This window comes from Melopsittacus undulatus, chromosome 20 (assembly GCF_012275295.1).
Source record: "Melopsittacus undulatus isolate bMelUnd1 chromosome 20, bMelUnd1.mat.Z, whole genome shotgun sequence".
NCBI lineage: Eukaryota > Metazoa > Chordata > Aves > Psittaciformes > Psittaculidae > Melopsittacus > Melopsittacus undulatus.
Genome location: NC_047546.1, coordinates 1587245 through 1614957, shown reverse-complemented (window position 1 = coordinate 1614957; position 27713 = coordinate 1587245). Strand labels below are relative to the sequence as shown.

Genomic DNA, 27713 nt, shown 5'->3' with positions numbered 1-27713 from the left:
TACGTTCCCCTGTCGCCTGCCGGTGCCGCGGCTCAGGAATGTCTCCAGGCGTCCCAACGGAGGCAGGAAATGACTCTTCCGAGGGCTGGACCGAGCAGCTCCACGCTCGGATCCAAGGCTTTGCTGCAGTTTGGCAAGGGGAGCGATGCCCGGCTGGGCTGCGGTGGTCCCGTATGCACCGGGAAGCACACGATGCTCTGGTTTTCCCTTCGCAAAGAGCTTTCCAATGGCTGAGTTGGAAATGTTGGGAAGTTTATCCCCCGGGGAGGGTCAGAGCCGCTGGACGAGCTCGCACATGGAGGGAGGATGGTTTTGATTATGTTACAACAGAGGGGATGTTATTAATAGCAACTCCTCCGTGCAGAGAGAGGCGAAGGCAGAAATGACGCCTGGGAGCCAGATTCGGATCCTGACTTCCCTTTAAACCTTGGGGGACTTCTTGTGCGTGGCTTCATTTCGCCTTCCCAAGCCTCAGTTTCCCCTTGAAGCAGCAGCATGAAGAGGTCATGGATGAAAACAGCCCAGGTTGGGATGGTTTAGGAGCCATGGTCAGCTCAAGCTCCTGGTGCTGTGATCCGGGTTGGTACCAGCTGCTTGTTTCCCTCCTCCTCTCCACTTTTCCTGGGAAAGGAATGGGGAGGAAAATGGGATCCAGCTCTGCTGCTCGGAGGGGAAAAGCTGATTCCAGTGCAGGAAGTCCCCAGGGAGTTGGTGTGATGCTGGTGGGAACTGGTGTTAACTGGTGTGGAGGAAAAGGGGAATCGAAGGAGCGGGAGGTGGGACTTTATTGCTGATGCTCCTGCAGCCACATCCCAGCATCCCGACAACCAAGGATTCCTATTGATTCAAGCCAAAGACTCCTATGGATTTTAAGGCAAGGATGCCTGTTGATCTAAGGCAGATTCCCATGGGTTTTAAGGCAGGGATTCCTATTGATTTAAGCCAAGGATTCCTATGGATTTTAAGCCAAGGACTCCTATGGATTTTAAGGCAAGAATTCCTATTGATTTAAGCCAAGGATTCCTATGGATTTTAAGCCAAGGATTCCTACAGATTTTAAGTCAAGCGTTCCTATGGATTTTAAGCCAAGGATTCCTATGGATTTTAAGCCAAGGATTCCAACAGTGGAATGCCTCTGAGCAAGCCGGAAGGGAACCCTCCCCTCAAACTCTCCATCCAAGCAGAAATCTGACCTCCGTGGGATGAATCCCACTGGGATCAGAGCTGCCGGCTCAGTTGGGAAGTGCTTGGGGGGATGCAGAGCCATTAAAGAGTTAGGAGATTGTGGTTCAAAGTGATGGGGAGGGACAAGGAAGGAGGATGAGGATGCTGGTGGCTCTTATTGGATGGGCTTGGAGTCTTGGATTGGCCACCTGGGGACTGAGAGCAGCTCCGTGTTGGGTGGGATGATGGAAAGCTTGGAAAAACATGGAATAACCAGGAAACACAGATCCTGCAGTGTGGAGATGGTGCTACAGGAGTGGGTTAAATGCACTGGAAGGGCTCAAACAAACCTTCCTCCCCAGCTCTGTGAGCACATCCGTGTCCAGCTTGAGCATCCCCAGCAGCATCCTGGTGTGAGGGATGCTCCTTGCATCCCATTGGGAAGCGCAGGGCTGGATTTGCAGTTCTGTTTCTGGCTGGAGAAGGAAACCCCCCTGGTTTTGTTCATTTGGTTTCTCTTTCAGGTTTGTTCTTACTTGCTTTGCACATCCCTCACCACAGAGCAGAAACACTGCCCAAGGAGCAGCCAAACCGGCTCCTTCCCATCTCGGATCCCTTTCCCACCCCCTCCAATTCCCACTTTGCTCAATCTCTGGCCTTTTGTGGCTTTTTCCCGTTCAAAAATCCATGCTGAAATCCAACCTGGAAAGGTCCCGCAGTGAAGGAGCAGCATGGGAACGCTGCCTTTCCCATGGGAAAACCCAACGTGGGAGCCACAACCCACAAAGGCTTTTCCAGAAAGGGATCCAAAGCTGGATCTTGCTTCTCATGAGGAACATGCTCCAGTGTAAGGTGCCCCTGAAAGGCTGGAACTGGAGGAGCTTTAACCCATTCCATGGTTCTATGCTTGGAGCATCCCAATGCGATGAAGCCTGATGGGAATTGCACCATGACCATGCTGAGGCTGAAGGTGTGAGTGAGCAGAGCCCCGTGCTCGGCTCTTGGATGCATCACGTCATTTCCCAGCTTTCATAGACGGAAGTAAAACTTGGACATGAAGGAATTCCAGCTGGGAAATAAGGCTCTTCCCTTAACAATGCCCTGTGCCTGCGCAGATGACAGCAGCATTCCTGCGGAAGTCTCCGGAGCAGACATTGTTCCCTGTTTCCAGTGCAGGAGATGAGAAGATGGATGAAGGAAACCTAAACCCCTCCATTCCCCCATGGCACCAGCTGCCGTGGGCTTCCCAGTGCTCCCGAGAGGTAGGTGGGATGAGCTGCGCTTCCCATGGGAGCGCCTTCAGGAATAGGGGGGTGTCAATGGTTCCAATGGACAGGCTGTTCCTGCTGCCCAAGGTTTTCCATTCTAAATAAAGTTTTCCTGCTTTTGTAACCAGCGTCTGCTTGGGCTGACTGGGAAATAAACATGGAATCCTGGAATGGTTCGGGTGGGAAGGACCTTAAAGCTCATTTAAGGACACCTTCCACTGCAAGCGCCTGTGTCCAACCTGGCCTTGAGCACTGCCAGGGATGGAGCCGCCGCAATTCCTTGGATAACCTGCTCCGGAGCCTTCCCACCGCATGGAAACCGCCCGGAAAGGTGGATTCCACCTCACTCCGAGCACACAAAGCTCCTGGGATAACGGCCAAGAGCCTGGGACCATCGGCACGGGGCCATCATCACCCCATGTATAGGGACACGGTCCCACCGGCCGGAGCCTCCATGGCCCAGGTGGGCGCATTCCATGTGCTCCATCCATGAGCAGCCGTGAGATTGCTTCCAAGATTAGGGATGAATTAAAAACTTCCCAAAAGATGGAAATCCCCAGAGGGGATTTTAAAGGGGCTGGTGCTCAAATCCTATGGGAAGAGATGGCACTGAAAGAGTATTCCTGGCTTTTATAATCATCGGATCAGAATGGTATGGTTGGAAGGGACCATCCTGGGGTGTAAGGATGGGATGTATCTGGGATGCAAGGTTGGAACATGTCAATGCTAAAACGTGTCTGCAATGGTGGGATGCAGGGATGATGTGTGATGGGATGCAAGGGTGACATAGCTGCAATGCTGGGATGATGTGTGTCTGGGATTCTGGGATGTGGAGATGGTGTGTGCTTGGGATACTCAGAGACAGGGGCAATCTGTGCCTGGGATGTTGGGATGCAGGGATGATGTGTAACAGGGATGATGTGTCTGGGATCTCAGGGTGCAGGGATGATATCTGCCTGGGATACAGGGGCCATGTGTGCCCGGGATGCTGGGATGCAGGAATGATGCGTACCTGGGATGTCAGAATGCATAAGCAATGTGCAGCTGAGATGCCGGGATGCCGTGTGCCCGGGATGCAGGGCTGATGTGCTGGGATGCCAGGATAACGGTCTGGGATACCGGACACCACGTTCTTCCCCACGTTGCCACCAGATGCTGCTGTTAAGCCACAGCAAAGCCCTGCCGGGGGGTCCCATCCTCATGCCCGTGGGTGCCAGCACCGGGACGGGAGGGAGAAGCCGGGATGGAGCCTCACTGGTGCCCTGTTTCCATCCATGGGGCGGGCAGGGCTGGACCCACGGACACGGGGGTCGCAGGTCCCTCCAGAGCCCTCCGGGGACCCTGCCGGGGGGATCCGGATGGGAACACAGAGGGATGGGACCTGACCTGAGTGGGAGCATCCCCATGGCTCCATCCCCGCCCCAGCGCCGCTGCCGCTCCCAACCTCGCTGATTTGGGGCCAAAAAAGGGCTTTTAAGGAAAAAACCCACCCAGAAGCGCGCGGGGTTCTCATTTTTTTTCCCTTTTCCGCAGTCGTCTCCGCTGCCGAATTCCCAAACTTCCTGACAGCAGCCCCGGCCCTGCCTCCGCTTCCGACGCCACCAGCGCCGGCCCCACGGCACCGTGGCCTCCGGCCAGGTGAGTGCCACCGGGGCTGGGGTTTGGGGGGTGCTGCCCGAGGGGACGGTCCCAGCGCCGTGCCGGGGGCTTGGGAATGCCGCAGGGTCCCAGCGGACAAGGCAAAGGGATGGGGATGGGGAGATGGGGGATGAGGGGCCAGCGGGATGACGGTGCTGTGACACCCCGTGGTGGTCCCATTGCTGATCCCATTGCTGATCCCGACCCTGATCCCAACCCTGATCCTGACTTTATCCTCGTCCCCCTCACCCAACCCATCCCTGTGGGTCCGAAGCCTCCGGAGGAAACTCGTCACCCATCGGGTTGTGCTGGAGGAAGCACTGGAGCAGAGATAGTGGCTCCGGGGGTGGGGGGGGGGGGGCCAGCACCATGTGCCCAGCAAGGATGGGCCCATGCTGTTCCCTTTGGGTCATGTCACCCCATCACCGGTGGGTGATGCTCCCCATCCCACCCAGGGGTGCTCAGGGGCACCCATGGGGTGGCCCCAGAGCAATGGCTCTTTGGGGGAGTCTCTTGCCCCTATGGCGACCTTGGGAGGGCTCTTCCCCACCACCAGCCCCCCCCCCAGTGAGGAGCAGATGGGGCCCACCAGCGGCTTTTGATGACTCCTCTCTTTTCCTGCCAGCATCTCCCAGCAGTTCCTGTTGTTTGGAGCAGCGCTGAGGCCCCCCCCCCGTTGCTAGAGCAGGGAATGGGGCCGGCAGCGGGGCCATGGGGAGGGCTGGGGGGGGTCTTCCCGGCTCTGCCCCCTCGGGAGGATCCAATTCCTTAACTAATGAGCAGTTAAATCCTCACCACTGGGAGCCGGAGGGGAAAACTTTCCCATTAAAACGGTTTTCCCACCCAAACCCAACGCCTGCGCTAAGGGGGGGTCACCCGCTCCCTCCATCCCAGCGGATGAGCTCTGGGGGTGCCGGGGCAGCACTTTTGGGGTGTCCCATGGCAGGAGCAGCGTGGAAGCATCCATAGATCCAGCTGTGCCGACCAGGAAACCTCTGTTTCCTTCCCCGGCACCGGGCTCAGCCGCAGCACGCGTATCCCGGTAAACCCAGCCCCATAGGCTCGGGGTCCCTTCCTTGTCCCCCCCTTTCCCAGCCCCAGGGCTGGCAGCGATCCCGGAGCCGCCCCGGCAGAGCCGGACCCTCATTGGGTTGAGCAAGAAGCGGCTGGATCCAGGAAACACAACAGGGAATAAACACGGAACGGGTTGAGCTGGGGCCAGGCGGCTCCGTGCCACGGGCTGGGAGCCGCCATCCATCCCGAAGTCCATCCTGGCACCTCGGGTACCCCCTGCACCGGTGATGCCAGGATGCAGCATCGGGATGCTGGGATGAGGCTGCCTGGGGCCACCCAGCGCGGCCGTGCCTCAGTTTCCCCTTGGCACAGGCCGGGGCTGGGATTGAGGAATGCTGAAGGCAGCTCCATGGGGATGCCGGATCCTGCTCCGGAGCCGGGGGTGGAGGGTGTGGATCGGGAATGCTGCGGGGCAGAGGGTGAAGCCGCTCTCTCCATGCAGGATGGTGCTGCAGGCTGCGGTGCTGGCGCTGCACCTCTGCCTCCTGTCCGCGCTCCGGCCCAGCGACCCCAACGTCTGCAGCTACTGGGAGAGGTAGGACTGGGGGCACTGGGGGTGCTGGGGGGTGCCGGTGATGGCCACACTGGGACCTGCCCTCACCATCCATGCCCCCCATCGGCAGCTTCACGGTGGCGGTGAAGGAGTCCTACACCAAACCCCACATCGTGTCCTCCGGCGAGCCCTGCCCCACGGTGATGGGCACCTCAGTGCCCTGCGTGCAGCAGAGGTGGGGGCACCTCCTGGGGACTGGGGGGGGGGGGGGCTGTTGTCGTGTCCCCGCTGACGGCAGCGCTGCCGCAGGATCGTGCAGCGCACCGAGTACCGGCAGGCGCTGCGCACCGAGGCCCGACGGCGCTACCAGTGCTGCCAGGGCTACTACGAGAGCCGGGGGAGCTGCGTCCGTGAGTGCGGGGCGCACCGGGGGGCTCGGGGGGGGACCTGTCCCCGCTCGGACCCCCCCTACCCCCGGCCGTGTCCCCGCAGCGCGCTGCTCGCAGGAGTGTGTCCATGGGCGCTGCGTGGCTCCGGAGCGGTGCCAGTGCGAGCCCGGATGGAGAGGGGCGGATTGCTCCAGCGGTGCGGGATGGGGATGGGATGGGGACGGGGGGAGGCTGGGATGGGAGGATCTGGAGGAGATTGGGATGGGAGGGAGGGGGGGAGAGGGATGGAGGGTGGAGAATGGGATGGGGATGGTGATGGAGAAGGATGGCGATGAAGAATGAGATGCAAATGGAGAATGGGGTGTGGATGGAGAATGGGATGGGGATGGAGAATGGGATGGGGAGATTGGGATAGGATAATCATGGGATGGGGATATAGAATGGGATGGGGAGATTGGGATAGGATAATCATGGGATGGGGATATAGAATGGGATGGGGAGATTGGGATAGGATAATCATGGGATGGGGATATAGAATGGGATGGGGAGATTGGGATAGGATAATCATGGGATGGGGATATAGAATGGGATGGGGAGATTGGGATAGGATAATCATGGGATGGGGATATAGAATGGGATGGGGAGATTGGGATAGGATAATCATGGGATGGGGATGGAGAATGGGATGGGGAGATTGGGATAGGATAATCATGGGATGGGGATGGAGAATGGGATGGGGAGATTGGGATAGGATAATCATGGGATGGGGATGGAGAATGGGATGGGGAGATTGGGATAGGATAATCATGGGATGGGGATGGAGAATGGGATGGGGAGATTGGGATAGGATAATCATGGGATGGGGATATAGAATGGGATGGGGAGATTGGGATAGGATAATCATGGGATGGGGATGGAGAATGGGATGGGGAGATTGGGATAGGATAATCATGGGATGGGGATATAGAATGGGATGGGGAGATTGGGATAGGATAATCATGGGATGGGGATGGAGAATGGGATGGGGAGATTGGGATAGGATAATCATGGGATGGGGATATAGAATGGGATGGGGAGATTGGGATAGGATAATCATGGGATGGGGATATAGAATGGGATGGGGAGATTGGGATAGGATAATCATGGGATGGGGATGGAGAATGGGATGGGGAGATTGGGATAGGATAATCATGGGATGGGGATGGAGAATGGGATGGGGAGATTGGGATAGGATAATCATGGGATGGGGATGGAGAATGGGATGGGGAGATTGGGATAGGATAATCATGGGATGGGGATGGAGAATGGGATGGGGAGATTGGGATAGGATAATCGTGGGATGGGGATGGAGAAGGCGTTGGGAATGGGATGAAGAATGGGATAAAGATGGGACTCGAATGGGGACACATTGGGGTGGGTTATGCATGGTATGGGATGGGATTGGAGAATGGGATGGGAATGGGTCGGAATAGGGGTGGAGATTCGGATGAACAGAAAGAGATGAAGATAAAATATAAGTTGGAGATGGATGGGGATGGGATTGTGATGGGGATGAGGACGAGATGGGGTGGTGATAGAACAAGAATGGGATTGGGTGGAATGGGGTGGGGTGAGATGGGAAGGGATGAGGTGGGATGGATGGGATGGATGGAAGGAATGAGGTGGGATCGGATGGGGTGGGATAGGTAGGATGGGATGGAACAGATGGGATGGGATGGAATGGGTTAGAATAGCTTGGGATGGGGTGGCACAGGATGGGATGGGATGCAGCAGGATGGGATGCGGTGGGATGGGATGTAGCGGGATGGGATGCAGCGGGATAGGATGCAGTGGGATAGGATGCAGTGGGATGGGATGCAGCGGGATGGGATGCGGTGGGCAGGATGGATGGGATGGGATGCGGTGGCGCAGGACGCGGCGCGGTGCACACCCATGGCTGGGATGGCCGGGCCGGTACCGGAGGTGTCCCCGCAGGTTGTGACGAGCGCTCCTGGGGCCCCGACTGCTCTCAGCGCTGCGAGTGCCACCAGGGAGCGCCCTGCGACCCCGAGAGCGGCGCCTGCTCCTGCCCCGACGGCTTCGCTGCCCCTCGGTGCCGCGATCCCTGCCCCGACGGCACCTACGGCCGCGGCTGCCGCCTGCGCTGCTCCTGCGCCCCCGGAGCCGCCTGCGACCCCTCCACCGGCGCCTGCCGCTGCCCCCCGGGGCTCTCCGGGCCCCTGTGAGTGCGGGGGACCCGGCCCGGACCCCCCCACCCCGCACCCCCGATGGGGGGGTCCCGCTCACCCCTCACCCCCCTCCGCAGCTGCGAGGTGCCGTGCCCCGACGGGACCCCCTGCGACACCCCCTGCCCCTGCCAGAACGGGGGCCTCTGCCACCCCCCCGGCACCAGCGCCTGCGTCTGCCCGCACGGATGGATGGTAGGGACACTGCCCCCCCCCGAGGTGCGGTGTCTGCTTCAGTGTCCCCATTGACCCCCCCTTGCTCCTGCGCAGGGGGAGATCTGCTCCGTGCCGTGCCCCCCCGGGCGCTTCGGTCCCGGCTGCCAGGGCGAGTGTCAGTGCCACAACGGGGGGCAATGTGACCCCATGGGGGGGCAGTGCCAGTGTGCGCCCGGCTTCACCGGAGAGCAGTGAGCAGGGATGGGGGGGACAGGGGATGGAGCACGGGGATGGGGTGCTTTGGGATGGGGGCACATGGGGACAGGCAGGGATGGGATGGGGGTGCCCAGGGAGGTGTCACATGGGGATGGGGCACAAGGGAAGGATGGGGATGGGGGTGGAGGGGGGGTCACACGGTCCCGGTGCAGTCCTCTCCCCCCCCCCCCCCCCCGCTGCAGGTGCCGGGAGCGGTGCCCGGTTGGCAGCTACGGGCCCGGCTGCCGGGAGCGCTGTGACTGCGCCAACGGCGGCCGCTGCTTCCACGTGGACGGTGGGTGCCTGTGCGAGGCCGGGTTCCAGGGCAGCCGCTGCGAGGAGCGGCGCTGCCTGCCCGGGCTCTACGGGCTCCACTGCGAGAGCCGCTGCCTCTGCCACCCGCAGCACAGCCAGAGGTGGGACACACGGCCCGGCCCGGCCCGCACCGACCCTGCATCCATCCTGCATCCACCCACATCCACCCCACATCTACCCCACATCCATCCCACACTGACCCCACATCCATCCCACATCCATCCCACATCCATCCCACATCCATCCCACATCCATCCCACATCCATCCCGCATCCATCCCACACTGACCCCACACCAACCCACACTGACCTCACATCCATCCCACATCCATCCCACATCCATCCCGCATCCATCCCACACTGACCCCACACCAACCCACACTGACCTCACATCCATCCCACATCCATCCCACATCCATCCCACATCCATCCCACATCCATCCCACATCCACACCGCATCCAACCCTACCACCAGCAGCCAGAGGTGGGACCACATCCACTCCATGCACCCACAACGAACCCCCCTGGTCTATCCACCCAACATTCCACTCTGCTATCCCTGTCCCACCTTGTCACTTCCATCCCACCTTATCCCACCCCATCCCACCCCACATCCCACCCTGCTCCCCTGTCCCACCCTGCCATCTCCATCCCACCCTATCACCCCCATCCCACCCCCAGGTGCCCCCTTCCCATCCCTCATCCCACCCTTATCCTCCCACCCCACCCTGCACCCCCATCCACCCCAATTCCACCCCAGGCTACCGGTGACCACAAAGACCTCACCCCCACAATGGCAACGTCTTTGTGTCCCCCCATTTGCAACCCCCTTTCCCTGCACCCCCAATGGCCCAAACTGGGAGCACTGGGGGTGCTGAGCGTGTCCCCCCCCCAGCTGCCACCCTCTGCTGGGGGACTGTGTCTGCAGCCCCGGCTGGGCCGGGCTCTTCTGCAACGAGAGCTGCGGCCCCGGCTCCTTCGGGCCCGGCTGCCTCCAGCCCTGCCTCTGCCTGCACGGGGGGGGCTGCGACGGGACCACCGGCACCTGCCGCTGCCCCCCCGGATACATGGTGCGGGGGAGAGGGCAGCACGGGGAGGGGCTGAACATCCCTATGGGGACAGTGGGGGTCTGGGTATCTCTATGGGGACAGGGGGGGTCTGGTTATCCCTATGGGGACAGTGGGGGTCTGGGTAACCCTATGGGGACAGTGGGGGTCTGGGCATCCCTATGGGGACACTGGGGGTCTGGGTAACCCTATGGGGACAGTGGGGGTCTGGGTATCCCTATGGGGACAGTGGGGGTCTGGGTAACCCTGTGGGGACAGTGGGGGTCTGGGCATCCCTATGGGGACACTGGGGTTCTGAGCATCCCTATGGGGACAGCAGGGGTCTGATGCTCCTGGGGGGTAAATGAGGTCTGGGGTGGAAACTGGGGGCCTGGTTGGTTCTAGGGGGAACAATGAGGGTCTGGGAGGTGGGGCTGTGGGTGGTGTTAGGGAAGGGAAAATGGGGTCTGGGTGGTCCTGGGGGGAGGGGCACAGTGGGGGTCCGGGTGCTCTGGGATGCAAAGGGGGGGTCTGGATGTGTGTGTCCATAGGAAGGGGGGATGGGACACGGGGTCCCCCCCCACCCCAGCCCTTGGGGGGGGGGGGGGAGGGTTGGGCGTTATCCCATCTGTGCTGATGCTCCCGTGTCCCCCCCCCCCAGGACGAGCACTGCTCCTCCCTGTGCCCCCCCGACACCTTCGGCACCAACTGCTCGGGGCGCTGCTCCTGCCAGCACGCGCTGGCCTGCTCCCCCCTCGACGGCTCCTGCCTCTGCAAGGAAGGTGGGTGGGGGGGGGGACCCCAATGGAGCCATGGGATGGGTTAAAGGGGTCCCGTCCCCGTCCCCCCCTGCAGCGGCGGGTGCAGGGGGGGGGTCCCCAATGGAGCCATGGGATGGGTTAAAGGGGTCCCGTCCCCGTCCCCCCCCCCAATCCCACTGCGCCCTCACCCCCAGGCTGGCACGGCCCCGACTGCTCCATCCCGTGCCCCCCCGGCTCGTGGGGCCCCGGCTGCAACCGGAGCTGTGAGTGTGCCCATGGGGCCGGCTGTGACCCCCAGAGCGGGGTCTGCCGCTGCCCCCCCGGCTGGCAGAGCCCCCGCTGCCTGCAGCCCTGCCCGGTGAGTGCCGCAGCCCTGCCCGCGCCGTCGATGGGCATCGGTGCCCCCAAACCGGGCACTGACCCCCCCCCATCCATCCACTGCACCCCCAGAACGGGACCTTCGGGGCGGGCTGTGGGGAGCGCTGTGACTGCGCCAATGCTGATGGGTGCGAGCCCGAGAGCGGAGAGTGCCGGTGCCTGCCCGGCTGGACAGGTATGGGGCAGCCCCGAGCCCTCGGTGCCCATTGAACCAGGGAAGGGGCTGAGGAGAAGGGGGCTGAAAGCTCATCCAAAGCCATGGGCAGGGACCCCTTCCACTGGAGGAGGATGCTCCAATCCCTGTGTTCAACCTGGCCTTGAGCACTGCCAGGGATGGGGCAGCCACAGCTTCTCCATTCAACCCATCCCAGTGTCCCTTGATGCAGAACTTCCCAATATCCAGCCTAAATCCCCCCTGTTCCAGTCTGAACCCATCAGCCCTTGTCCCATGGCTGCAGTCCCTGATGAAGGCCCCTCTCCAGCATCCTTGCAGCCCCTTCAGACACTGGAGCTGCTCTGAGCTCTCCACGCAGCTCCTCTGCTCCAGGCTGAGCAGCCCCAATGTTCCCAGCCTGGCTCCTATGGGAGCTGCTCCAGCCCCTGCTCATCCTCGTGGCCTCCTCTGCCCTTGCTCCAACAGCTCCATGTCCTTCTGCTGAGGCCACCAGAGCTGCCCCCAGTGCTGCAGGGGGGTCCCCCAGAGCAGAGCAGAGGGGCAGGATCCCCTCCCTGCCCTGCTGCTCACCTCCTGCTGACGCAGCCCAGCACAGGGGGGGGGTTCTGCCCCATCGCACCCCAAACCCTGTCCAGAGCCCCCTGTCCCCCCTCCCGCAGGCCCCCAGTGCAAGCAGAGCTGTCCCCAGGGCTTCTGGGGCCGCGGCTGCCTCTCGCCCTGCACTTGCCGCAATGGAGCCGCTTGTTCCCCCCACGACGGCTCCTGCAGCTGCACCCCCGGGTTCCGCGGCCCCTCCTGCCAGCGCCGTGAGTGCCCCCCCCCCAACAAACACCCCCCCCTCCCCATAGCCCCCCATGGGGGTGCTGACCCCCGCTGTCCGCAGCCTGCCCCCCCGGCCGCTATGGGAAGCGCTGCGCCCTGAGCTGCTCCTGCGCCAACGGCTCCTCCTGCCTGCCCACCGACGGCTCCTGCCTCTGCGCCCCCGGCTTCCGCGGCCCCCGCTGCGCACAGCGTGAGTGGGGGGGGGTGGCTCGGGCTTGGGGGGCTCGCAGTGGGGCTGAGCCCATTGACCCCACCGCTGGCTCCGCTGCCCGCAGCCTGCCCCCCCGGCTCGTGGGGCGCTGCCTGCGCCCAGCCCTGCCTGTGCCGCAACGGGGGCTCCTGTCACCCCCCCGACGGGACCTGCCTCTGCCCGCCCGGATGGACAGGGGCGCTGTGTGGGGAAGGTAGGGACCGAACGGACCCCCCCACGCTGTGGGTCTGCGTCTCCGAGGGATGGGGGGCACGGGAGGATGCGCGCAGGGCCGGACGGGTGAGCCCTGCCCGGCTCCTCCCTGGGCGCTATGGGGCTGTGTGGGCCCAGGAGCTATGGGGCTGTATGGGCCCAGGAGCTATGGGGCTGTGTGGGCCCAGCAGGGAGCTGTATGTTCCAGTATGGAGCTGTATGTGCCAGTATGGGGCTGGATAGTCCCACTATGAGGCTGTATCATCCCAGTATGGAGCTGTATGTCCCAGTATGGAGCTGTGTGGTCCCGGTATGAGGCTAGATAGACATAGTATGGGGCTGTATCATCCCAGTATGGAGCTATATGTCCCAGTATGGAGCTATATGTCCCAGTATGGAGCTGTATGGTCCCAGTATGAGGCTAGATGGACATAGTATGGGGCTGTATCATCCCAGTATGGAGCTGTATGTCCCAGTATGGCACCGTACTGCCCCGGCAGCCTGTCTCTGTCTCTGTCCCCCCCATCCCCAGCCTGCCCCCCCGGCACCTTCGGGCCCCAGTGTGCACAGCTCTGCCGCTGCCCCCACAACGCCACATGCCACCCAGCCAGCGGGACGTGTCCCTGCACCCCGGGCAGCACTGGGCCCCACTGCGGTGATGGTGAGTGGGTGCAGCACTGGGGACCCCCCCAGGGCCCCTGTGCCACCCGATGGACACCCTGTGTCCTGTGTCCCCCCCATAGGGACCCCCGAGCAGCCCTACACCATCGTGCCAGCCCCCCCAGCAGCCTACAGCTCGCTGGGGGTGGTGCTCAGCCTGGTGGCCCTGGTGGCCCTGCTGGTGGCCATGGGGGCTACGGGGCTGTGGTGCCGACACCGGCGGAAGGAGAAGGGGAGCCGGCACCTTGCTGTGGCCTATACAGCAGGACAGACGGACACATCGGACTACATGGTGCCAGGTGATGGTGGTGGTGGTGGGGACACCACCGTGGTGGCAATGGGGAAACCACCATGGTGGCAATGGGGACACCACCGTTGTGGCAATGGGGACACCACCATGGTGGTAATGGGGGCACCACCGTGGTGGCAATGGGGACACCACCATGGTGGCAATGGGGACACCACCATGGTGGCCACACTGATGCCTGCCCCCCAGATGTGCCCCCGAGCCACCACGCACACTACTACTGCAACCCCAGCTACCACACACTGTCCCAGTGCCCACTGCCAGCTCCTGGTGCCCCGGACACAGCCAGCATCAAGGTACCAGGGTGCTGGATGGTGCCCAGCGGTGATGTAACCCAGCGCTGCACAGTGACCCATGGGTTTGCACAGTGCACTGGTGCACTGTGATGGTGTTATATGATGTTATATGTTGCACCATGGTGCAGCACACTGGTGTATGGTGAACCACAAGGTTGCACTGTGCTCCATGGTGACATTGCACAGTGCATGGGGGTGCTGGACGGTGCACCATGGTGTACGGGGCTCTGCAGTGCTGCTGGAGCCCCGTGCTCATCCCATTCCATCCCACCACATCCTATCCCATCCCATCCCACTTCACATTATCCCATCCCATCCCTATCCCAAACCATCCCATCCCATTGTGCCCCATCCTATCCTATCCCATCCCATCCCATCCCACCTCACCCCATCCCATCCCACCCCATCCCTTCCCCATCCCCATCCCCATCCCACCCCACCCCACCCCATCCCATCCACATCCCATCCCAACCCATCCCATTCCCATCCCACCCCATCCCATTCCCATCCCACCCCATCCCATCCCACCCCCCCCACCCCATCCCACCCCATCCCCATCCCCATCCCATCCCATCCCATCCCATCCCTCCCTGTCCCTTCCCACCGCAGGTCCCCTGCTCGCAGCTCCCTATGGATGGAGCCGGCAGCACCACGCTCCCCCCCGGCTGGAAGCCCCGCGGCAGCGGTAAGGGGGGGTCAGCGGGAGCGCTCCCGGCTCGCTCCCACCGGGAAGGGGCCGGGATGGGCTGGGACCGAGCAGGGGAGGACCCAAACCTGCCCCTTTGCAGGGGGGCAGCTGGACCGGAGCTACAGCTGCAGCTGCAGCCTGGGCAAGTATGAAGGTAAGGGAACGGGATGGGCTGGGAGAGGGTGGGATGGCATGGGATGGGATGGGGTGGGATGGGATGGGATAGGGTGGGATGGCGTGGATGGGGTGGGGTAGGGTGGAATGGGATGGGGTGGGATGGGGTGGGATGGGAAAAGATGGCTGGGTTGGGATGGGATGGGCTGGCATGGCATGGGGTGGGATGGGATGGGGTGGGATGGGGTGGGTTGGGATGAGATGGCATGGGATGGGGTGGAATGGGATGGGGTGGGATAGGGATGGGATGGCATGGGATGGGAAAGGATGGCTGGGTTGGGATAGGATGGTACGCAGTGGAGTGGGGATGGGATGGGATGGGGTGGGATGGGGTGGGATAGGGATGGGGTGGGATGGGGTGGGAAAGGGTGGCTGTAGTAGGATGGGACGGGAAAAGGATGGGAAGGGATTAGGAGAGGGCTGGGGCTGGGGCTCTCGCAGCTGCTCCCTGCCCCCCCATGGGGACCCCCAACTCCTCCCCCTCAGAGCCCCTCCCGGAGGGTCCGGGGGGCAGCGGCAGCTCCGTGGGCAGCGAGAGCCCCTATGCCACCATCCGGGAGCCCCCCCCGGCGCCCGAGGGCAGTTACATGGAGATGAGGCCCCCGGTGCGCAGGGAGATGTCCTATGCCGAGATCCGGCCCCTCGAGGAACCCCCCCACGGTGGGACTGGGGGGGGACACAGGGACACTGGGGTACAGGGATACTGGGGGGACATGGACATTGGGGGGGACACGGACAGTGGGGTACATGGATACTGGGGGACACACAGACAGTGGGGGGACACACGGACACTGGGGGGACACGGACAGTGGGGTACATGGATACTGGGGGATACACAGACAGTGGGGGGACACACGGACACGGGGTACACACAGGGACACTGGGGTACAGGGATACTGGGGGGACATGGACATTGGGGGGGACACGGACACTGGGGTACATGGATACTGGGGACACACGGACACTGGGGTACTGGGGACACACGGACATTGGGGTACATGGATACTGGGGACACACAGCACCAAGGAGGGGACACAAACCCACTCGTGACCCCCTCTTGTCCCCGCAGAGAGCCGACCGGAGGGGGGGGACCTTGCGCCCCCCGCGCCTCCCCACAGCCATTACGACTCCCCCAAGAACAGCCACATCCCCATTCACTACGATGTGCCCCCCACCCGCCACCCCCCATCACCCCCTGCACCGCGAGGAGCCGGGGGGCACCGGGGGGGCACCGGGGGCATGGGGCTGAGCCAGACCCCCAGCCCCGGGGGTGCCGGTGCTCAATAAAGGGGTGTCGGTGAGAGCCGGGGCTGTGGAATGGGGGGGGGGCTCTGCTGGGGCACCCACGGGGGCGACAGGGGTGGGCTCCGGGCCAGTAATGGACCAGTGAGGGCCCAAGGGGGGGTCTAATGATGATCCCAGTAAGACCCAGTAACGAGACCAGGAAAGGCCCAGTAATGGGATAACGAACGGAGCAGTAAGGGCCCAGTGCTGGCCCAATGACGACCCCAGCAAACACCCAGTAATGGGACCAGTAACGGGGTAAGAAACGGACCAGTAAGGGCCCAGTTGTGGTCCAGTGATGACCCCAGTGAAGCCCCAGCAATGGGACAGGAAAGGGAGCAGTGAGGGCCCCAGGAATGGGGCAGGAAACGGGGCAGGATGCGCCCAGCGCTGGCCCCAGCACAGCCCCAGTGCTCCGGTGCCGGCCTCGGTGCGGGGCAGACCCCGCCCCTTCGGCCAGGCCACGCCCCCTTCCTGGACGCCCCCGTCCTTTCCAGGCAGACCACGCCCCTTTTCCGTTTAGGACACGCCCACTCAGAACAGGCTCCGCCCCTCGCGTCCGCTGCGTTGCCAAGGACCGAGGTCGCCGCCGGCCCCGGGTTCTGCCCGCTCCCCATAGGGAACCCCTGCACCCCATAGAGACCCTCGCACCCCATAGGGACCCCCCCGCACCCCATAGGGACCCCTTCGCACCCCATAGAGACCCTCGCACCCCATAGGGACCCCTCCGCACCCCATAGGGACCCCCCCGCACCCCATAGGGACCCCCCCGCTCCCCATAGGGAACCCCTGCACCCCATAGAGACCCTCGCACCCCATAGGGACCCCCCCGCACCCCATAGGGACCCCTCCGCACCCGGGAGACCCCCACAGGGACCCCTTCCCGTACCCCCTATGCGGCCTCCTCCGCCGCAGAAACACCCCTCTCCCCGCAGCCCCATAGGCATCAGGCCTGGTACAAGCGCCCTCACTGCCTAAGGAGAGCCCCATAGAGACCCTGGGACCCTCCATCACCCCCTGGAGACCCCCAAGAGACCCCCATAGGGACCCTCAGCCACTGGGACACCCCTTTGCCCCTTCCGTGGACTCCCATCGAGACCCCCCCGGTCCCAAACCTCCCCCCAGCATCCCTTATCCCTGAGACCCTCCCTTACCCCCATCAGGACCTGGACTCCCCCTCACCCCAATAGGGACACCCACAGGGCCTTGGGGACCCCTTCACCAGCATTAGGGACCCCCCCAGAGACACCCCCCCTTCTACCTGGGACACCCCCTCCCACCCCACAGCTCTCCCCATCCCCGGGACCCTCACCCCCATTCGGGAGCGCACCGGGACCCCCCAGCCGGGGGACGGGGGTACCCGGTGGGTGCTGGGGGGTGCCCCCCCCCCGTGCCCCCCATCCGTGGGTCATGCGGCGCCGGAGCGATCGAGCCTCCAGGGAGGAGGAGACGAAGAGCGTGGGGAGGAAGGGGGAGCAGGGCCCAGGTGAGCCCCACAACGGCTTGGGGGGGGTATGGGGGGGGCAGTGCGGGACCCCCTGATGTGCCCCCCCCTTTGCCCTGCCCCAGAGGAGTTCCAGTGCTCCGGGATCCTGGAGCAGGACTTCCCGGAGCTCTGCGCCCGAGCAGGCATCACCCATGCCCCGACGGTCACGGTGCGGCCGCCCCCGAGCTTCCCTATGGATGGTGAGTGGGATCCGGGGGGGGTTAAACGGGAGGGGGGGTCCTGTGCTGGCAGCACCTCCAGAACCGGCCCCGGTCCTGTCCCGGTCCCGCAGCGGAGCCGCCTGCGGGGACGCTGGAGGAGACTCTGTCCCGCATCGAGCGCAAGTACCGGAGCTTCCAGCCCCGCATCCAGGTGGAACGGGAGCAGGAGGATCCCCGCAGCACCCGGGCCGTGTTCCTGCGAGGTGGGGAGGGGGAGGATGGGATCAGATCCTGGGATCCCGTTGGGAATGGGGCACCGGGAGCATCCCCCCCCCCCCCCCCTGCGCTGGGACCGCTGGATCCCGCAGGATGGAAGCTCGAGGAGAAGATGCTGGGGGTCCTGAGCCAGTGTCTGCCCGCGCTGGGGCCGCTGCAGGCAGTGCAGTGAGTGAGGGGTGCAGGCAGAGCCCCCCGTGTCCCCCCCATGGCAGCGGGACCCCAATGTCCCCCCCAGCAGCGGGACCCCCATATTCCCCCCCCCCATGGCAGCGGGACCCCCATATCCCTCCCATGGCAGTGGGACCCTCATTTCCCCTCCCAGCAGTGGGACCCCCATATCCCCCCCATCGTATCGAGACCCCCATGTCCCCCCCATGGCAGTGGGACCCTCATTTCCCCTCCCAGCAGCGGGACCCCCATATCCCCCCCCATGGTATCGAGACCCCCATATCCCCCCCATGGCAGCGGGACCCCCATATCCCCCCCATGGCAGTGGGACCCCCATATCCCCCCCATGGCAGCGGGACCCCCATATCCCCCCCATGGCAGTGGGACCCCCATATCCCCCCATGGCAGCGGGACCCCCATATCCCCCCCATGGCAGTGGGACCCCCATATCCCCCCCATGGCAGCGGGACCCCCATATCCCCCCCCATGGCAGTGGGACCCCCATATCCCCCCATGGCAGCGGGACCCCCATGTCCCCCCCATGGCAGCGGGACCCCCATATCCCCCCCCATGGTATCGAGACCCCCATATCCCCCCCATGGCAGTGGGACCCCCATATCCCCCCCATGGCAGCGGGACCCCCATATCCCCCCCATGGCAGTGGGACCCCCATATCCCCCCCATGGCAGTGGGACCCTGATGGCTCCGTGTCCCCCCGCAGCCTTTGGAACGTGGCGCTACCGGAGCCGCTGCTGCCGGTGCTGGCGGCGCTGCCAACGCGGTGCTCCCGTCTGCGGTACGCGCCCATTAACGCTCCCTCATTATCACTCATTAACGCTCCTTCATTAGCGCTCATTAAGGCCGGGGGGGGGCAGGGAGGATCCTGAGCGCTGGAATGGGGCTCTCCGCAGGACGCTCAGCCTGGAGGGGAATCCTTTGCCTGAAGCCGCTTTCCAGCTGTTGATGGGCAGCGACAGCCTGTGAGTGTGAGCCGCAACATCTGTATGGATCCAGCAGTATAGGGCTATAGGGTCCTGGTGTGCAGCTGTATGGATCCAGCAGTATAGGGCTATAGGGTCCTGGTGTGCAGCTGTATGGATCCAGCAGTATAGGGCTATAGGGTCCTGGTGTGCAGCTGTATGGATCCAGCAGTATAGGGCTATAGGGTCCTGGTGTGGAGCTGTATGGATCCAGCAGTATAGGGCTATAGGGTCCTGGTGTGCAGCTGTATGGATCCAGCAGTATAGGGCTATAGGGTCCTGGTGTGCAGCTGTGTGGATCCAGCAGTATAGGGCTATAGGGTCCTGGTGTGCAGCTGTATGGATCCAGCAGTATAGGGCTATAGGGTCTGGTGTGGAGCTGTATGGATCCAGCAGTATAGGGCTATAGGGTTCTGGTGTGGAGCTATATGGGCCCAGCAGTGTGGAGATATGCAGTCCTGATACTATGTGGCTGTATGGTTCCAGTATGGAGCTAGATAGTCCCAGTACAGAGCTGTACAGTACTGACACTGTGGGTCTCAGTGTCCCAGTACAGAGCTATATGGTGCTGGCACTGTGGAACTCTACGTCCCAGTGCGGAGCTATAGGGTCCCAGTGTGGAGCTATAGGGTCCCAATACGGGGCTATAGGGTCCAAGTACAGGGCTATAGGGTCCCTGTACGGAGCTATAGGGTCCTAATATGGAGATAGAGAGTCCCAATACGGAGCTAGAGAGTCCCAATACGGGGCTACAGGGTCCCAGTACGGAGCTATAGGGTCCCAATACGGGGCTATAGGGTCCAAGTACAGGGCTATAGGGTCCCTGTACGGAGCTATAGGGTCCTAATATGGAGATAGAGAGTCCCAATACGGAGCTAGAGAGTCCCAATACGGGGCTACAGGGTCCCAGTACGGAGCTATAGGGTCCCAATACGGGGCTATAGGGTCCCATATGGAGCTATAGGGTTCCAATACGGGGCTGTAGGGTCCAAATACGGGGCTATAGCTTCCCAGTACGGGGCTACAGGGTCCCAGTACGGGCCTATAGGGTCCCATACGGGGCTATAGGATTCTAGTACGGGGCTATAGGGTCCAATACGGAGCTATCGTGTCCCGTGCGGCCGCTCCCGGTGCTGTCCCCGCCCTGTCCCGCAGGTGGCGCCACCTGTCCCTGCGCTGCTGCAGCCTCGGGCCCGCGGCCGCTGAGCGCATCGGCCGGAGCCTCTCGACCCCCGCGGGCTGCAACGAGAGCCTCGAGTCCCTGGTGCTGAGCTTCAACCGCATCGGGGACCGCGGAGCGCAGAGCATCGCGGAGGTGGGAACCGGAACCGGAACCGGCAACAAGTACCCTGTACCTGTACCTGCACCTGTACCTGCACCTGTACCTGTACCTGCACCTGTACCTGTACCTGTACCTGTACCTGCACCTGTACCTGTACCTGCACCTGTACCTGCACCTGTACCTGTACCTGCACCTGTACCTGTACCTGTACCTGTACCTGCACCTGTACCTGTACCTGCACCTGTACCTGCACCTGTACCTGCACCTGTACCTGCACCTGTACCTGCACCTGCACCAGCACCTGTACCTGTACCTGCACCTGTACCTGCACCTGCACCTGTACCTGTACCTATACCTGCACCTGTACCTGTACCTGCACCTGTACCTGCACCTGTACCTGCACCTGTACCTGCACCTGCACCTGTACCTGCACCTGTACCTGTACCTGCACCTGTACCTGCATCTGTACCTGTACCTGCACCTGTACCTGTACCTGTACCTGTACCTGCACCTGTACCTGCACCTGTACCTGCACCTGTACCTGTACCTACACCTGTACCTGTACCTGCACCTGTACCTGCACCTGTACCTGTACCTGCACCTGTACCTGCACCTGTACCTGCACCTGTACCTGTACCCTGTACCTGTACCTGCACCTGCACCTGTACCTGCACCTGTACCTGCACCTGCACCAGCACCTGTACCTGTACCTGCACCTGTACCTGCACCTGCACCTGTACCTGTACCTGTACCTGTACCTGCACCTGTACCTGTACCTGTACCTGTACCTGTACCTGCACCTGCACCTGTACCTGTACCTGTACCTGTACCTGTACCTGTACCTGCACCTGTACCTGTACCTGTACCTGTACCTGCACCTGCACCAGCACCTGTACCTGTACCTGCACCTGTACCTGTACCTGCACCTGTACCTGCACCTGCACCAGCACCTGTACCTGTACCTGCACCTGTACCTGCACCTGTACCTGCACCTGTACCTGTACCTACACCTGTACCTGTACCTGCACCTGTACCTGCACCTGTACCTGTACCTGCACCTGTACCTGTACCTGTACCTGTACCTGCACCTGTACCTGCACCTGTACCTGCACCTGTACCTGTACCTGTACCTGCACCTGCACCTGTACCTGCACCTGTACCTGCACCTGTACCTGTACCTGCACCTGCACCTGTACCTGCACCTGCACCTGCACCTGCACCTGTACCTGCACCTGTGCCCTGTACCTGTACCTGTACCTGCACCTGTACCTGTACCTGTACCTGTACCTGCACCTGTACCTGCACCTGTACCTGCACCTGTACCTGTACCTGTACCTGCACCTGTACCTGTACCTGTACCTGCACCTGTACCTGTACCTGCACCTGTACCTGTACCTGTACCTGCACCTGTACCTGCACCTGTACCTGTACCTGTACCTGCACCTGTACCTGCACCTGTACCTGCACCTGTACCTGTACCTGCACCTGTACCTGCACCTGTACCTGTACCTGTACTTGCACCTGTACCTGCACCTGTACCTGCACCTGTACCTGTACCTGTACCTGCACCTGTACCTGTACCTGCACCTGTACCTGCACCTGCACCTGTACCTGCACCTGTACCCTGTACCTGTACCTGCACCTGTACCTGCACCTGTACCTGCACCTGTACCTGTACCTGCACCTGTACCTGTACCTGTACCTGCACCTGTACCTGCACCTGTACCTGTACCTGTACCTGCACCTGTACCTGTACCTGTACCTGCACCTGTACCTGCACCTGCACCTGCACCTGTACCTGTACCCTTTACCTGTACCTGCACCTGCACCTGCACCTGTACCTGCACCTGTACCTGCACCTGTCACCTGTACCTGTACCTGCACCTGTACCTGCACCTGTACCTGTACCTGTACCTGCACCTGTACCTGCACCTGTACCTGCACCTGTACCTGTAACTGTACCTGTACCTGCACCAGCACATGCATCCAGTACCCTGCACCTGTACCTGCACCTGTACCTGCACCTGTACCTGCACCTGTACCTGTACCTGTACCTGTACCTGCACCTGTACCTGCACCTGCACCTGTACCTGCACCTGCACCTGCACCTGTACCTGTACCTGCACCTGTACCTGCACCTGCACCTGTACCTGTACCTGTACCTGTACCTGCACCTGTACCTGTACCTGTACCTGTACCTGTACCTGCACCTGCACCTGTACCTGTACCTGTACCTGTACCTGTACCTGCACCTGTACCTGTACCTGTACCTGTACCTGCACCTGCACCAGCACCTGTACCTGTACCTGCACCTGTACCTGTACCTGCACCTGTACCTGCACCTGCACCAGCACCTGTACCTGTACCTGCACCTGTACCTGCACCTGTACCTGCACCTGTACCTGTACCTACACCTGTACCTGTACCTGCACCTGTACCTGCACCTGTACCTGTACCTGCACCTGTACCTGTACCTGTACCTGTACCTGCACCTGTACCTGCACCTGTACCTGCACCTGTACCTGTACCTGTACCTGCACCTGCACCTGTACCTGCACCTGTACCTGCACCTGTACCTGTACCTGCACCTGCACCTGTACCTGCACCTGCACCTGCACCTGCACCTGTACCTGCACCTGTGCCCTGTACCTGTACCTGTACCTGCACCTGTACCTGTACCTGTACCTGTACCTGCACCTGTACCTGCACCTGTACCTGCACCTGTACCTGTACCTGTACCTGCACCTGTACCTGTACCTGTACCTGCACCTGTACCTGTACCTGCACCTGTACCTGTACCTGTACCTGCACCTGTACCTGCACCTGTACCTGTACCTGTACCTGCACCTGTACCTGCACCTGTACCTGCACCTGTACCTGTACCTGCACCTGTACCTGCACCTGTACCTGTACCTGTACTTGCACCTGTACCTGCACCTGTACCTGCACCTGTACCTGTACCTGTACCTGCACCTGTACCTGTACCTGCACCTGTACCTGCACCTGCACCTGTACCTGCACCTGTACCCTGTACCTGTACCTGTACCTGTACCTGCACCTGCACCAGCACCTGTACCTGTACCTGCACCTGTACCTGTACCTGTACCTGCACCTGTACCTGCACCTGTACCTGTACCTGTACCTGCACCTGTACCTGTACCTGCACCTGTACCTGCACCTGTACCTGCACCTGTACCTGTACCCTGTACCTGTACCTGCACCTGCACCTGCACCTGTACCTGCACCTGTACCTGCACCTGCACCAGCACCTGTACCTGTACCTGCACCTGTACCTGCACCTGTACCTGTACCTGTACCTGCACCTGTACCTGCACCTGTACCTGCACCTGCACCTGTACCTGTACCTGTACCTGCACCAGCACAGGCATCCAGTACCCTGCACCTGTACCTGCACCTGTACCTGCACCTGTACCTGCACCTGTACCTGTACCTGTACCTGTACCTGCACCTGTACCTGCACCTAACACCAGCACCGGCACCAGCATCAGCACCAGCACCCAACATCCAGTACCCTGCATCCTGCACCCTGCACCCAGCACCAGCACCTGCATCAGCATCCTGTACCCAGCATCCTGCACCAGCACCTGCACCTGCATCCAGTACCCAGCATTGTGCACCCCGCACCCAGCACCAGCACCAGCACCTGCACCAGCACCCATCCTGCATCCAGTACCCTGCATCCTGCATCTGCACCTGCATCAGCACCCAACATCCTGCACCAGCACCTGCACCTGCACCAGTACCTGCACCTGCATCCAGTGCCCTGTACCCAGCACCCAGCATCCTGCATCCTGCACTCTGCACCCAGCACCCAGCATCCTGCACCCAGTACCCTACACCCAGCACCATGCACTCATCACCCTGCACCCAGTACCCTGCACCAGTAGTCATCACTCTGCACCATTACCCAGTACCCAGCACCAGCACCTATCACTATGCACCCAGTACCCAGCACCCATCACCCTACACCAGTATCCATTACCCATTACCCAGCACCCAGTACCCTGCACCAGCATCCTGCATCCTACACCGGCATCCTGCACTCATCACCCAGTACCCTGCACCAGTACTCATCACTCTGCACCATTACCCATCACCCTACACCAGTATCCATTACCCAGTACCCCTCACCCATCACCATTACCCATCACCCTACACCAGTATCCATTACCCAGTACCCCTCACCCATCACCATTACCCATCACCCTACACCAGTATCCATCACCCCACACCAGTACCCCTCACCGCTCCCCCCTCCCCCCCCCCAGGGCCTGCGCCTCAACCGCTCTCTGCTCTCCCTGTCCCTGGTCAGCAATGACATCGGTGACGTGGGGGCCTCGGCGCTGGCTCAGGTGGGTGCCCCGAGCCCGGGGTGGGGGTGGGGGTCAGACCCTGCCCCTCCCCCTCCCCCTCCCCCCCCCGCAGGTGTTGGCCCCGTTCCCGCTGACGCCCGAGGAGGAAGCTCAGAGGCGGCGGCTGCAGATGGTGGAGGCCTTGGGGCGGGTGAGGGAGGTGAGGACACCAACATCAACACACATCACATCCTAATCCCCATCCCCATCCCCATCCCATCCCATCCCCATCCCATCCCCATCCCATCCCCATCCCATTCCCATCCCATCCCCATCCCCATCCCATCCCCATCCCATTCCCATCCCATCCCATCCCATCCCCATCCCATCCCCATCCCATCCCCATCCCATCCCATCCCCATCCCATCCCCATCCCATCCCCATCCCATCCCCATCCCCATCCCCATCCCATTCCCATCCCATCCCATCCCCATCCCCATCCCATCCCATCCCATCCCATCCCCATCCCATCCCCATCCCATCCCATCCCCATCCCATCCCCATCCCATTCCCATCCCATCCCCATCCCATCCCCATCCCATCCCCATCCCATCCCCATCCCATCCCCATCCCATCCCCATCCCATTCCCATCCCATCCCCATCCCATCCCCATCCCATCCCATCCCATCCCCATCCCATCCCCATCCCCATCCCCATCCCATCCCATCTCATCCCCATCTCATCCTATTCCCATCCCATCCCATCCCCATCGGCTCCCAGCATTGATCCCCTCCCCATGTCCCCCCAGGCCCCAAAGGATCCCGATCACCGCAGTGACCCCGGGAGCACCGTGGGCAGCAGAGGGGCCCCAGCCCGGACCGGGAGAGCCCCCCCCCAGGAGGAAGGTGGGGGGGGGGGTGTCGGGTCCCGTTCCCCCGGGGGGGGGGGGGGCAGGATCCTGAGACCCTAACCCCGTCCATTGCAGGAGTCACAGCGGAGAGAGGAGCTCAGGGACAGCAGGAGGGGTGAGGGGGGGATGGGGATGGGGGGGGCAATGGGGATGGGGGGCAATGGGGATGGGGGGGCAATGGGGATGGGGGGGCAATGGGGATGGGGGGGGCAATAGGGATGGGGGGACAATGGGGATGGGGGGCAATGGGGATGGGGGGGCAATGGGGATGGGGGGACAATGGGGATGGGGGGCAATGGGGATGGGGGGGCAATGGGGATGGGGGGACAATGGGGATGGGGGGGGCAATAGGGATGGGGGGACAATGGGGATGGGGGCAATGGGGATGGGGACAATGGGGATGGGGGGGCAATGGGGATGGGGGGCAATGGGGATGGGGGGCAATGGGGATGGGGGGACAATGGGGATGGGGGGCAATGGGGATGGGGGGCAATGGGGATGGGGGGGGCAATAGGGATGGGGGGGCAATGGGGATGGGGGGCAATGGGGATGGGGGGACAATGGGGATGGGGGGCAATGGGGATGGGGGGGGCAATAGGGATGGGGGGGCAATGGGGATGGGGGGCAATGGGGATGGGGGGACAATGGGGATGGGGGGCAATGGGGATGGGGGCAATGGGGATGGGGGGATGGGGGGACAATGGGGATGGGGCAGGAAGAGGTTGGGGGGCACAGGGGGGGCCGGGGGCAGGCTGGGGTCAGAGGTCACAGAGGGGCGGGGCTCCGCAGCCTCGGTGGCTCCGCCCCTGCTGTTGTCCTCGGGCGGCCCCGCAGCCCTGCGGGAGGAGGGGCCAGGACCGGAGCTGCTGCCGGGGAACCGAGTCCTGCGCAGCCTCAGTCTGGAGCGTGAGTGGGGGGGCACCGGGACCCCTGACCCCTCCTGACCCCTCCGTGACCCCTCCTGACCCCCTGTGACCCCCCTGACGCCCCCGTGACCCCTCCTGACCCCCCTGACCCCTCCTGACCCTCCCTGTGACCCCCTGACCCCTCCTGACCCCCCTTGACCCCTCCTGACCCCCCTGAACCCTTCTGACCCCTCCTGAGCCCCCCGACACCCCCGACCCCCCGTGACCCCTCCTGACCCCCTGACCCCTCCTGACCCTCCCTGTGATCCCCTGACCCCTCCTGACCCCCCTTGACCCCTCTGACCCCCCCTGACCCCTCCATGACCCCCCAGATAACCGCGTGACCGAGCGCGGCCTCGGTGCCTTCCTGTTGGCTCTGGAGCAGCAGCACCGGGAGCAGGAGGGCTCCAGGCAGCAGGGGCTGGAGCAGCTGTGGCTGCAGGTGAGGGGGGGGCAGCGTGTGGGGCTGGGGCTGCTGTGGGGCTGGGGATGCTGTGGGGCTGGCATCAGTGTGGGGCTGGGGCTGCTGTGGGGCTGGGGATGCCATGGGGCTGGGGATGCCATGGGGCTGCCATGGGGCTGGCATCAGTGTGGGGCTGGTATTGCCATGGGGCTGGTGCTGCCATGGGGCTGGCATCGGTGTGGGGCTGGTACTGCCATGGGGCTGCCATGGGGCTGGCATCAGTGTGGGGCTGGGGCTGCTGTGGGGCTGGTGCTGCCGTGGGGCTGGTACTGCCATAGGGCTGGCATCAGTGTGGGGCTGACGCTGCCATGGGGCTGACGCTGCCATGGGGCTGGTGCTGCCATGGGGCTGGCATCAGTGTGGGTCTGGTGCTGCCATGGGGCTGACGCTGCCATGGGGCTGATGCTGCCATGGGGCTGGCATCAGTGTGGGGCTGGTGCTGCCATGGGGCTGACGCTGCCATGGGGCTGACGCTGCCGTGGGGCTGACGCTGCCATGGGACTGACGCTGCCATGGGGCTGGCATCAGTGTGGGGCTGGTGCTGCCATGGGGCTGGTACTGCCATGGGGCTGCCATCATGTGGGTCTGACACCCCTGTCCCCACAGGGCAACCACATCCCTGCCAGCAGCCCAGCCCTCGCCCGGCTGCAGGAGCTGCTGCCGATGGATCCTGGTCCCACATGCCCGGAGCAGGATGAGCAGCAGGATGCGGCCACTTAGGATGGTCCTGGATCCTCTCCTTCCCCTTGGAAAGCCATCCCAAACCCCAACCCCTTGTGATGGAGAGGAGGAAAA

The 27713-nt window shown here is 62.7% G+C and overlaps 1 protein-coding gene across 1 annotated transcript; it reads left to right on the top strand.

The window, feature by feature from the left end:
* Nucleotides 1–1178: 1178 nt before the first annotated feature.
* Nucleotides 1179–15973, top strand: PEAR1 (platelet endothelial aggregation receptor 1). The gene is made up of 24 exons (XM_034071329.1): nucleotides 1179–2426; nucleotides 3966–4070; nucleotides 5587–5679; nucleotides 5768–5872; nucleotides 5947–6047; nucleotides 6130–6222; nucleotides 8001–8247; nucleotides 8332–8446; nucleotides 8522–8658; nucleotides 8866–9078; nucleotides 9872–10046; nucleotides 10684–10804; nucleotides 10978–11141; nucleotides 11234–11336; nucleotides 11996–12142; nucleotides 12220–12348; nucleotides 12434–12562; nucleotides 13094–13222; nucleotides 13305–13520; nucleotides 13718–13824; nucleotides 14434–14509; nucleotides 14613–14666; nucleotides 15173–15346; nucleotides 15756–15973. The coding sequence occupies exons 3-24, from the start codon at nucleotides 5588–5590 to the stop codon at nucleotides 15971–15973; spliced, it is 3045 nt and encodes a 1014-aa protein (XP_033927220.1). The 5' UTR covers nucleotides 1179–2426; nucleotides 3966–4070; nucleotide 5587.
* Nucleotides 15974–27713: the final 11740 nt, after the last annotated feature.